Source organism: Anomaloglossus baeobatrachus, chromosome 10 (assembly GCF_048569485.1).
Source record: "Anomaloglossus baeobatrachus isolate aAnoBae1 chromosome 10, aAnoBae1.hap1, whole genome shotgun sequence".
Classification (NCBI taxonomy): domain Eukaryota; kingdom Metazoa; phylum Chordata; class Amphibia; order Anura; family Aromobatidae; genus Anomaloglossus; species Anomaloglossus baeobatrachus.
This window is the reverse complement of record NC_134362.1, coordinates 211,206,339-211,220,279: the sequence shown is the minus strand read 5'-3', so window position 1 is coordinate 211,220,279 and position 13,941 is coordinate 211,206,339. Positions and strand designations below refer to the sequence as shown.

At 42.5% G+C, this 13,941-nt stretch overlaps 1 protein-coding gene across 1 annotated transcript; it reads right to left on the bottom strand.

The window, feature by feature from the left end:
* Nucleotides 1-12,071: 12,071 nt before the first annotated feature.
* FOXL1 (forkhead box L1) lies at nt 12,072-13,562 on the bottom strand. Its single transcript, XM_075325313.1, has one exon. It carries the CDS (start codon nt 13,451-13,453, stop codon nt 12,272-12,274), a length of 1,182 nt encoding a protein of 393 aa, XP_075181428.1. The 5' UTR covers nt 13,454-13,562; the 3' UTR covers nt 12,072-12,271.
* Between the last annotated feature and the right edge of the window lie 379 nt (nt 13,563-13,941).

Genomic DNA, 13,941 nt, shown 5'->3' with positions numbered 1-13,941 from the left:
CCCATTTTGCCTCCTTTTGCAGTCCAACAGACGTTTGGGGCTCCATTGACTTATATGTGGTCCGGGGTCATGTTCAGGTCCCATCCAGGTTCTGAGCTGACCTTTTAACTAAAGTCCGGCTGAACTTCCAGGGTTCGGCACATCTCTACATGAGACATTGTATCATGCAGGGATTTTTTTCTTGATTTTCCAACACTTTTAAAAAAGCTTCAAGAACTCTTTTATCTTGGCACATTTTCTATATCATAAAAAAAACTAACCGGCATCTCCAAATAGAAAAAAAAACAAGTGTGAACAGGTGCAAGCTGCTATTACAGCACAAAATACAACAAAACAATAGAGCAGGAGTCAGACATCCGCAAACACAGAATATATAAGATTAAAGCTACAAGAAATAATGGAATGGACTCAGAATAATGAAGGCACTTTGTGCAGTGCTGTATTCATGCAGTTATAGCAGCTGGCACCTGTTCACACTTGCTGTATTTGGAGATGTAGTTTTTGTAGTATATATTAGAGGTAGTGACTGCCTGAGTCTCTGCCTGTCCTCTCCTCCCATCCTCCTGGGGGGATATAATCAATTCTGGATCCCACTTGCACATATATTTGTAATCTTTTAGTCCAGGAGATTCTGACATTAGGATGGGATCAGGTCACCTTGCCGCGGTTGATGGGCTCACAAGAATTGGACAATTTATGTGCTAAAAACCTTTATTTTTCTGAGTATATTCCATATAGCAGCAATGCCGTTTCATGTATTCTATGTTGCATATATTGTAGCCCGCTGAATACTTTGTTGCATCTTGTATGTACATTACTGCAGTTTTTCACATCAGCTCCATTCACACAGAGAACTTTCCTGTGACTCCTTCTGATGTAGATCTACACAGACACACACATACAGTACATACACAGACATACATACAATTACATACACACATACACATACAATTACATACACACATACACATACAATTACATACACAGACACACACATACACACACATACAGTACATACAATTATATACACACACACATACAATTACATACACACATACACATACAGTACATACACAGACATACATACAATTACATACACACATACAATTACATACACAGACACACACATACAGTACATACACAGACATACATACAATTACATACACATACAATTACATACACAGACACACACATACAGTACATACAATTATATACACACATACACATACACACATACAGTACATACACAGACATACAAACAATTACATACACACATACAATTACATACACAGACACACACATACAGTACATACAATTATATACACACACATACAATTACATACACATACACAGACATACACATACAGTACATACACAGACATACATACAATTACATACACACATACACAGACACACACATACAGTACATACAATTATATACACACATACACATACACACATACAGTACATACACAGACATACATACAATTACATACACACATACACATACAATTACATACACAGACACACACATACAGTACATACAATTATATACACACACATACAATTACATACACACATACACAGACATACACATACAGTACATACACAGACATACATACAATTACATACACACATACACATACAATTACATACACACATACACAGACACACACATACAGTACATACAATTACATACACACATACACACACATACAATTACATACACACATACATACCATTACATACACACATACATGCACGCACACATACATACATACAATTACATACACACACATACAATTACATACACAGACACACACATACAGTACATACAATTATATACACACACATACAATTACATACACACATACACACACTGTACATACAATTACATACACACATACACAGACATACACATACAGTACATACACAGACATACATACAATTACATACACACATACACATACAATTACATACACAGACACACACATACAGTACATACAATTATATACACACACATACAATTACATACACACATACACAGACATACACATACAGTACATACACAGACATACATACAATTACATACACACATACACATACAATTACATACACAGACACACACATACAGTACATACAATTATATACACACATACAATTACATACACACATACACAGACATACACATACAGTACATACACAGACATACATACAATTACATACACACATACACATACAATTACATACACACATACACAGACACACACATACAGTACATACAATTACATACACACATACACACACATACAATTACATACACACATACATACAATTACATACACACATACATGCACGCACACATACATACATACAATTACATACACACACATACAATTACATACACAGACACACACATACAGTACATACAATTATATACACACATACAATTACATACACACATACACACACTGTACATACAATTACATACACACATACACAGACATACACATACAGTACATACACAGACATACATACAATTACATACACACATACACATACAATTACATACACAGACACACACATACAGTACATACAATTATATACACACACATACAATTACATACACACATACACAGACATACACATACAGTACATACACAGACATACATACAATTACATACACACATACACATACAATTACATACACAGACACACACATACAGTACATACAATTATATACACACACATACAATTACATACACACATACACAGACATACACATACAGTACATACACAGACATACATACAATTACATACACACATACACATACAATTACATACACACATACACAGACACACACATACAGTACATACAATTACATACACACATACACACACATACAATTACATACACACATACATACAATTACATACACACATACATGCACGCACACATACATACATACAATTACATACACACACATACAATTACATACACAGACACACACATACAGTACATACAATTATATACACACATACAATTACATACACACATACACACACTGTACATACAATTACATACACACATACACAGACATACACATACAGTACATACACAGACATACATACAATTACATACACACATACACATACAATTACATACACAGACACACACATACAGTACATACAATTATATACACACACATACAATTACATACACACATACACAGACATACACATACAGTACATACACAGACATACATACAATTACATACACACATACACATACAATTACATACACACATACACAGACACACACATACAGTACATACAATTACATACACACATACACACACATACAATTACATACACACATACATACAATTACATACACACATACATGCACGCACACATACATACATACAATTACATACACACACATACAATTACATACACAGACACACACATACAGTACATACAATTATATACACACACATACAATTACATACACACATACACATATACACATATACAGACACACACATACAGTACATACACACATACACATACAATTACATACACACAGACACACACATACAGTACATACAATTACATACACATACACACATACCATTACATACACACATACAATTACATACACACATACATACAATTACATACACACATACATACAATTACATACACACATACATGCATGCACACATACATACATACAATTACATACACACACATACAATTACATACACACACATACAATTACATACACACACATACAATTACATACACACATACATACATACAATTACATACACACACATACAATTACATACACACACATACAATTACATACACACATACATACATACAATTACATATATACATGCACTCATAGATACATATATACCTAATACATAGAACTACATGTACACATAAATATATATATACATTCCATAAAGTCACACACACACATATACATATACCTACATACATACAGACCTACAATCACACCTACATAAATACATACAAATACATTGCGTAAAGTCACATTTAAACATACACTCACACACATACTTGGATAAATACATACTGTAGCTATACATTACACGGAGTCACATACACGCCGACTTATAGACACATTTAGACCGACATATACATATATACACCCATATATTCACACATATTGTGCCGTATTATTGTACATTCTTCGGATCTCCTCTATTGTGGCCGGGATCACAGAGCTGCCGCAGAGGCCGGGTTTGCACTTCCCAGCTGTGTTATAATCACAGATGGATAAAAGATGGAAGTTTGTGTAAACTGACCTTTCCTTTCATGCAGCAATCAAACATCCCAGATACAAATGTTCTGTATTAGTTGTGACTGAGCCCCCGGTGCTGGGACCGAGGGGCGACCATCACTAATGGTGGACGGACAGGTGAGCTCTGGGCCAGCTCTGATGCTACCACTAATGGCAAAACATTGTCACATCTGTGTGCACTTTGTGTGTACTGTATTGTACTGTATGTATATACTGTGTGCGTACTGTGAACTGCTGTGTGTACTATGTGTTTACTGTATGTGTGTACTATGTGTGTACTGCATGTGTGTACTATGTGTGACTGTATGTATTTTATGTGTGTACTATGTGTGACTGTATGTGTGTACTGTGTGTACTCTATGTACTATATGTGTGTACTGTGTGTACTCTATGTACTATATCTGTGTACTGTATGTATATACTGTGTTTACTCTATGTACTGTATGTGTCTATGGTATATACAGTGCCTTGCGAAAGTATTCGTCCCCCTTAAATTTTTTTAACCTTTTCCCACATTTCAGGCTTCAATCAAAAATAAAAATGTTAATGTTCTGGTGAAGAATCAACAACAAGTGACACAATTGTGAAGAGGAAGGAAATTTATTGCTTATTTTAAACTTTTGTAAGAAAGAATAAACTGTAAATTGGGTCGTGCAATATTATTCATCCCCTTTACTTTCAGTGCAGAAACTCACTCCAGAAGGTGATTGAGGGTCTCTGAATGATCCAATGTTGTCCTAAATGACGGATGATGATAAATATAAGCCCCTGTGTGTAATCAAGTCTCCGTATAAATGCCCCTGCTCTGTGATAGTCTCAGTGTTCTGTGTAAAGCGCAGAGAGCATCATGAAGACCAAGGAACACAACAGGCAGGTCCAGGATACTGTTGTGGAGACGTTTAAAGCCGGATTTGGTTACAAAAAGAATTCCACAACTTTAAACATCCCAAGCAGCCCTGTGCAAGCGATCATATTGAATGGAAGGAGCATCATACCACTGCAAATCTACCAAGACCCGGCTGTCCATCCAAACTGTCATCTCACACAAGGAGAAGACTGATCAGAGACGCAGCCAAGAGGCCCATGATCCCTCTGGATGATCTGCAGAGATCTGCAGCTGAGGGGGGAGAGTCTGTCCATAGCACAACAATCAGTCTACACTGCACAAATCTGGCCTTTATAGAAGAGTGGCAAGAAGAAAGCCATTTCTCACAGATATCCATAAAAAGTGTTGTTTAAAGTTTGCCACAAGCCACCTGGAGACAGCAAACATGTGGAGGAAGGTGCTCTGCTCAGAGGAAACCAAAATCAAACTATTTGGGCACAATGCCAAACGATAAGCAACACAGCTCATCACCCTGAACACACCATCCCCACTGTCAAACATGGTGGAGGCAGCATCATGGTTTGGACCTGCTTTTCTTCAGCAGGGACAGGGAAGATGGTTAAAATTGATGGGAAGATGGAGCCAAATACAGGACCATTCTTGAAGAAAACCTGTTGGAGTCTGCAAAAGACCTGAGACTGGGACAGAGATTTGTCTTCCAACAAGACAATGATCCTAAACATAAAGCAAAATCTACAATGGAATGGATCACAAATAACCGTATCCAGGTGTTAGAATGGCCAAGTCACAGTCCAGACCTGAACCCAATCGAGAATCTGTGGAAAGAGCTGAAAACTGCTGTTCACAAATGCCTCCATCCAACCTCACTCAGCTCCAGCTGTTTACAAAGGAAGAATGGGCGAGAATTTCACCTCTCCATGTGCAAAACTGATAGACCCATACCTCAAGAGACTGCAGCTGTAATCGCAGCAAAAGGGGGCGCTACAAAGTATTCACTTACAGGGGATGAATAATATTGCACTCAACAATTTTCAGTTATTTATTTTTTAGAAAAGTTTAAAATAAGCAATAAATTTCCTTCATCTTCACAATTGTGTCACTTGTTGATTCTTCACCAGAACATTAACATTTTATCTTTATGTTTGAGCCTGAAATGTGGGAAAAGGTGGAAAAATTCAAGGGGGGGCGAATACTTTCACAAGGCACTGTGTGTGTGTGTACTGTGTGTACTCTATGTACTGTGTGTGTACTGTATGTGTGTACTGTGTGTACTCTTTGTAGTGTGTGTGTGTGTACTCTATGTACTGTGTGTGTACTCTATGTACTGTGTGTGTACTCTATGTACTGTGTGTGTACTGTATGTGTGTACTGTGTGTACTCTTTGTAGTGTGTGTGTACTGTATGTGTGTACTGTCTGTACTCTTTGTAGTGTGTGTGTGTGTGTGTGTGTGTGTGTGTGTGTGTGTGTGTGTGTGTACTCTATGTACTGTGTATGTACTGTATGTGTGTACTGTGTGTACTCTTTGTACTGTGTGTGTGTGCTGTGTGTACATATAGCTTTATATGTCAGTGATATGATCTCTCTCCCTGTATATTAGACATATAGATCTCTACAGATCTGATTCACTTTTTTTCAGCCCTTACTTTCACATTTTATGTCATTTTGTGTTTTTTTCACATTTGTTTTTCCAGAATCTTCCATATTGCTACACACTGAAGTGATAAAATCTGGATCAGTTGAATCATTTCTGCTTATTTTTTGGCTGCAAGAACCAATGAAAAACTAAAGGCAAAGAATTAGTCCAAGAGCTAAAGACACCGAAACAGATAAGAGAAGCCGAAGAAAACACAAAGTCTTTGAGAAGGAGCCAGAACTAAAGCATCAGAATATAAGGAGGAGACGCCATCAGTCCATATATAAGGAGGAGACGCCATCAGTCCATATATAAGGAGGAGACGCCATCAGTCCATATATAAGGAGGAGACGCCATCAGTCCATATATAAGGAGGAGACGCCATCAGTCCATATATAAGGAGGAGACGCCATCACTCCATATATAAGGAGGAGACGCCATCAGTCCATATATAAGGAGGAGATGCCATCAGTCCATATATAAGGAGGAGACGCCATCAGTCCATATATAAGGAGGAGACGCCATCAGTCCATATATAAGGAGGAGATGCCATCAGTCCATATATAAGGAGGAGACGCCATCAGTCCATATATAAGGAGGAGACGCCATCAGTCCATATATAAGGAGGAGACGCCATCACTCCATATATAAGGAGGAGATGCCATCAGTCCATATATAAGGAGGAGACGCCATCAGTCCATATATAAGGAGGAGACGCCATCACTCCATATATAAGGAGGAGACGCCATCAGTCCATATATAAGGAGGAGACACCATCAGTCCATATATAAGGAGGAGACGCCATCAGTCCATATATAAGGATGAGACGCCATCAGTCCATATATAAGGATGACACGCCATCAGTCCATATATAAGGAGGAGACACCATCAGTCCATATATAAGGAGGAGACGCCATCAGTCCATATATAAGGAGGAGACGCCATCAGTCCATATATAAGGAGGAGACGCCATCAGTCCATATATAAGGAGGAGACGCCATCAGTCCATATATAAGGAGGAGACGCCATCACTCCATATATAAGGAGGAGACGCCATCAGTCCATATATAAGGAGGAGACGCCATCACTCCATATATAAGGAGGAGACGCCATCAGTCCATATATAAGGAGGAGACGCCATCACTCCATATATAAGGAGGAGACGCCATCAGTCCATATATAAGGAGGAGACGCCATCACTCCATATATAAGGATGAGACACCATCAGTCCATATATAAGGATGACACGCCATCAGTCCATATATAAGGATGAGACACCATCAGTCCATATATAAGGAGGAGACGCCATCACTCCATATATAAGGAGGAGACGCCATCAGTCCATATATAAGGATGACACGCCATCAGTCCATATATAAGGAGGAGACGCCATCAATCCATATATAAGGATGAGACGCCATCAGTCCATATATAAGGAGGAGACGCCATCAGTCCATATATAAGGATGAGACACCATCAGTCCATATATAAGGAGGAGACGCCATCAATCCATATATAAGGATGAGACGCCATCAGTCCATATATAAGGAGATGCCATCAGTCCATATATAAGGATGAGGCGCCATCAGTCCATATATAAGGATGAGACGCCATCAGTCCATATATAAGGAGGAGACGCCATCAGTCCATATATAAGGAAGAGACGCCATCAGTCCATATATAAGGAGGAGACGCCATCAGTCCATATATAAGGAGGAGACGCCATCAGTCCATATATGAGGAGACGCCATCAGTCCATATATAAGGAGGAGATGCCATCAGTCCATATATAAGGAGGAGATGCCATCAGTCCATATATAAGGAGGAGACGCCATCAGTCCATATATAAGGAGGAGACGCCATCACTCCATATATAAGGAGGAGACGCCATCAGTCCATATATAAGGAGGAGACGCCATCAGTCCATATATAAGGAGGAGACGCCATCACTCCATATATAAGGAGGAGACGCCATCAGTCCATATATAAGGAGGAGACGCCATCAGTCCATATATAAGGAGGAGACGCCATCAGTCCATATATAAGGAGGAGACGCCATCAGTCCATATATAAGGAGGAGACGCCATCAGTCCATATATAAGGAGGAGACGCCATCAGTCCATATATAAGGAGGAGACGCCATCAGTCCATATATAAGGAGGAGACGCCATCAGTCCATATATAAGGAGGAGACGCCATCAGTCCATATATAAGGAGGAGACGCCATCACTCCATATATAAGGAGGAGACGCCATCAGTCCATATATAAGGATGAGACGCCATCAGTCCATATATAAGGATGACACGCCATCAGTCCGTATATAAGGAGGAGACGCCATCAGTCCATATATAAGGAGGAGATGCCATCAGTCCATATATAAGGATGAGACACCATCAGTCCATATATAAGGAGGAGACGCCATCAGTCCATATATAAGGAGGAGACGCCATCAGTCCATATATAAGGAGGAGACGCCATCAGTCCATATATAAGGAGGAGACGCCATCAGTCCATATATGAGGAGACGCCATCAGTCCATATATAAGGAGGAGATGCCATCAGTCCATATATAAGGAGGAGACGCCATCAGTCCATATATAAGGAGGAGACGCCATCAGTCCATATATAAGGAGGAGACGCCATCACTACATATATAAGGAGGAGACGCCATCAGTCCATATATAAGGAGGAGACGCCATCAGTCCATATATAAGGAGGAGACGCCATCACTCCATATATAAGGAGGAGACGCCATCAGTCCATATATAAGGAGGAGACGCCATCAGTCCATATATAAGGAGGAGACGCCATCAGTCCATATATAAGGAGGAGACGCCATCAGTCCATATATAAGGAGGAGACGCCATCAGTCCATATATAAGGAGGAGACGCCATCACTCCATATATAAGGAGGAGACGCCATCAGTCCATATATAAGGATAAGACGCCATCAGTCCATATATAAGGATGACACGCCATCAGTCCGTATATAAGGAGGAGACGCCATCAGTCCATATATAAGGATGAGACGCCATCAATCCATATATAAGGATGAGACGCCATCAGTCCATATATAAGGAGATACCATCAGTCCATATATAAGGATGAGGCGCCATCAGTCCATATATAAGGAGGAGATGCCATCAGTCCATATATAAGGATGAGGCGCCATCAGTCCATATATAAGGATGAGACGCCATCAGTCCATATATAAGGAGGAGACGCCATCAGTCCATATATAAGGAGGAGACGCCATCAGTCCATATATAAGGAGGAGACGCCATCAGTCCATATATAAGGAGGAGACGCCATCAGTCCATATATGAGGAGACGCCATCAGTCCATATATTTCTCCCGTGCATCCCCCATACTCTGGAACGCTCTACCTCAGCACATCAGACTCTCCACTACCGTGGAAAGCTTCAAGAGGAACCTCAAGACCCACCTCTTCCAACAAGCCTACAACCTACAATAGCCCTCAGCCCAGTAGACCACTGCGCAACCAGCTCTGTCCTCACCTATTGTACCATCACCCATTCCCTGTAGACTGTGAGCCCTCGCGGGCAGGGTCCTCTCTCCTCCTATACCAGTCTGTCTTGTACTGTTAATGATTGTTGTACGTATACCCTCTTTCACTTGTAAAGCGCCATGGAATAAATGGCGCTATAATAATAAATAATAATAATAATAATATATAAGGAGGAGATGCCATCAGTCCATATATAAGGAGGAGACGCCATCAGTCCATATATAAGGAGGAGACGCCATCAGTCCATATATAAGGAGGAGACGCCATCACTCCATATATAAGGAGGAGACGCCATCAGTCCATATATAAGGAGGAGACGCCATCAGTCCATATATAAGGAGGAGACGCCATCACTCCATATATAAGGAGGAGATGCCATCAGTCCATATATAAGGAGGAGACGCCATCAGTCCATATATAAGGAGGAGACGCCATCAGTCCATATATAAGGAGGAGACGCCATCAGTCCATATATAAGGAGGAGACACCATCACTCCATATATAAGGAGGAGACGCCATCAGTCCATATATAAGGAGGAGACGCCATCAGTCCATATATAAGGAGGAGACGCCATCAGTCCATATATAAGGAGGAGACGCCATCAGTCCATATATAAGGAGGAGACGCCATCAGACCATATATAAGGAGGAGACGCCATCAGTCCATATATAAGGAGGAGACGCCATCAGTCCATATATAAGGAGGAGACGCCATCAGTCCATATATAAGGAGGAGACGCCATCAGTTCATATATAAGGAGGAGACGCCATCAGTCCCTATATAAGAAGGAGACGCCATCAGTCCATATATAAGGAGGAGACGCCATCAGACCATATATGAGGAGGAGACGCCATCAGTCCATATATAAGGAGGAGATGCCATCAGTCCATATATGAGGAGGAGACGCCATCAGTCCATATATAAGGAGGAGACGCCATCAGTCCATATATAAGGAGGAGATGCCATCAGTCCATATATAAGGAGGAGACGCCATCAGTCCATATATAAGGAGGAGACGCCATCAGTCCATATATAAGGAGGAGACGCCATCAGTCCATATATAAGGAGGAGACGCCATCAGTCCATATATAAGGAGGAGACGCCATCAGTCCATATATAAGGAGGAGACGCCATCAGACCTTTATTATGGCTGCTGTTACTTTTGTTCCATAATTTATTACTATTCATATAATTATTATTATTTCTACATGAAACGCTCTTCTCACTATTCCTCCGCAGACAGCAACTCTCTACAATACTAGGACGCCCCCAATATCTGCTCATCACTGACCCCAGGATTATGTGGAGAGGCCACGTTCACACGTTCAGTATTTGGTTACTATTTTACCTCCGTATTTGTAAACAGAAACAGGAGTGGAATAAACAGAGGTAACTAGACACAGGGTCGGCTCTGCTGCATTTATCACCCACTCCTTGTATTACAAATAGTGATATAAAATACTGAATGTGTGAACAGTGGCCAAAGGCAGAGCCGCTGATCTCACACCCCTGGGGCAGCACTGCACCTTTACTCACTACTCCCCAGCAGAAAAGGGGTTAATGCTCATCCATTCCTGGCCACACCAGTGTCATGTCCTCATTCCCATCCACACCCACATAATAATAATAATAATAATAATAATAATAATAATAATAATAATAATAAACATGGACTGTGATATGAATAAAGGGCGACATGAGAGAAATAACCGCAGGGAGCTGTTCACACCCCATAATAAAGTCATTTATTCCTAGAATTGAGTGATATGAAGGATTTACAGCAGGGAGGGGATGAGGGGGGCTGAGAACAGCGAAACCCCCACATCTCCACCCAGGAAGCATGAAGGAGAACTACTAGTCCCAGCAATCCATAGAATATCCCAGGTGTCTACACAAAAACCAGAGAGTAGATCGCTGTTATTAGGGTAACACTGATTCTGTAAGAGCCAGCGGCACATAGGAGAGGATGGGGACCCCAATGTGGTAGAAGCGCCCCTGTACCTGAGAGTCGATCATCACTGCCGCATTGAGCACAGGGCAGACGCTGCGGCTGTACCTGTCCCACACCCCGGGACCCCCGCCCCGCACCCCGGGACCCCCGCTGCCCTTGGTGGTCTGGGAGCTCAGGATGCTGTCTATGCTGAAGCTCTTCGGGTGCTTTGCGGCTGCTGCTGCCTCTGGGGGCTTTGGTGGATGATGAGGATGATGATGAAGAGTCTGTGCTTCGGGGTCTTTAGTGGTGGATGTAAAGGTATCTCCCAGGTGTTGCTCTGGCCCCAGATCTTGCCCTCTCTCCGGGGGGCTGCCCTCCTCCTTGGCTGCATATGATGCCCCCTTGTCAGACAGCAGGGGGACCGAGAAGTAGAAGGCAGTGGAGCATCCTGGTGTCTGTGGACTGTCCATGAAAGTGACAGAGGTCACCTGTGGGTGGCGGCCATGTCTGCTGCCCTCTTCATCGGAGGAGGACCCTTCTGCCCCGCTGTCCCTCCGGCAGTCAGAGCCCTGCTCCCTATCGGAGCTCCCACTGCCCGCGCCCTGGCGGAGAGCTGCCCCTGCGGACTCCTCACCGGCCCCTGCGGACTCCTCACCGGCCCCTGCGGACTCCTCACCGGCCCCTGCGGACTCCTCACCGGCCCCTGCTCTGCTCCTCTTGGACTCCTGGCTCAGAAGAGTCTTTGGTTTCCTTTTCCTTCTTCTGAAGTTGCCATTCTCAAACATATCCAGACACTTGGGGTCCAGGGTCCAGTAGGAGCCCTTCCCGGGTCGCCCCTTCTCTCTGGGCACCTTGATGAAGCAGTCATTGAGGGACAGGTTGTGCCTGATGGAGTTCTGCCAGCCCTGCTTGTTGTCGTGGTAGAAGGGGAAGCGGTCCATGATGAACTGGTAGATGCCATTCAGGGTCACCCTGTGCTCTGGAGACCCCTTTATGGCCATGGCTATCAGGGCGATGTAGCTGTACGGAGGCTTCTGGGGGGGCTCCTGCCTGCTGATGGTGGGTGCAAAGCCCAGGGTGGGCAGGAGGGTCCTGTCTGCGCCATAGAGGTAGAGCAGAGGGGGTCTGTCAGTGCCCATCGGTGGTCGGTGGTCGTACAGGCGGCTCATGGCGGCAGTGGAGCCCTCCGGTCCCGAGCTGTGTGCCTGCCTGCTGCCTGCTCCCTGCCTGGCCCTTCTTCATTGCTTCCAAACATTCAATAACGCTGGAAGTTTGCGATTTTATGTTGACTTAGCGCTGGAAAATAAATTGTCTATGATAAACATTCGGCGATTCTCAGCCCACCCACATTAATTACAATATCCCTGCAACAGAGAGGCTCCGAGCAGCGAGTCCACGTGTCCGAGGTAGCGGCCCCCATTTGTTTAGGAAATTAGTCTGTTGATAAGTCGCCCACCCAAGAAGAATCAAGCTGTGTTTGTTTGGGAAATTTTCCGGGCACCCAATACATAAACTGCAGGATCGGCTGCCTGACATCTCACGTCCACCATTCACACAGAGGAGCACTGGAGCCGCCGCAGCCCGAGAGCCGCCTGTGCAGGGGCATTCACACCATGCGGCTGCGCTGCGGTTCCAGGGGATGAAGGGAGGGCATTCA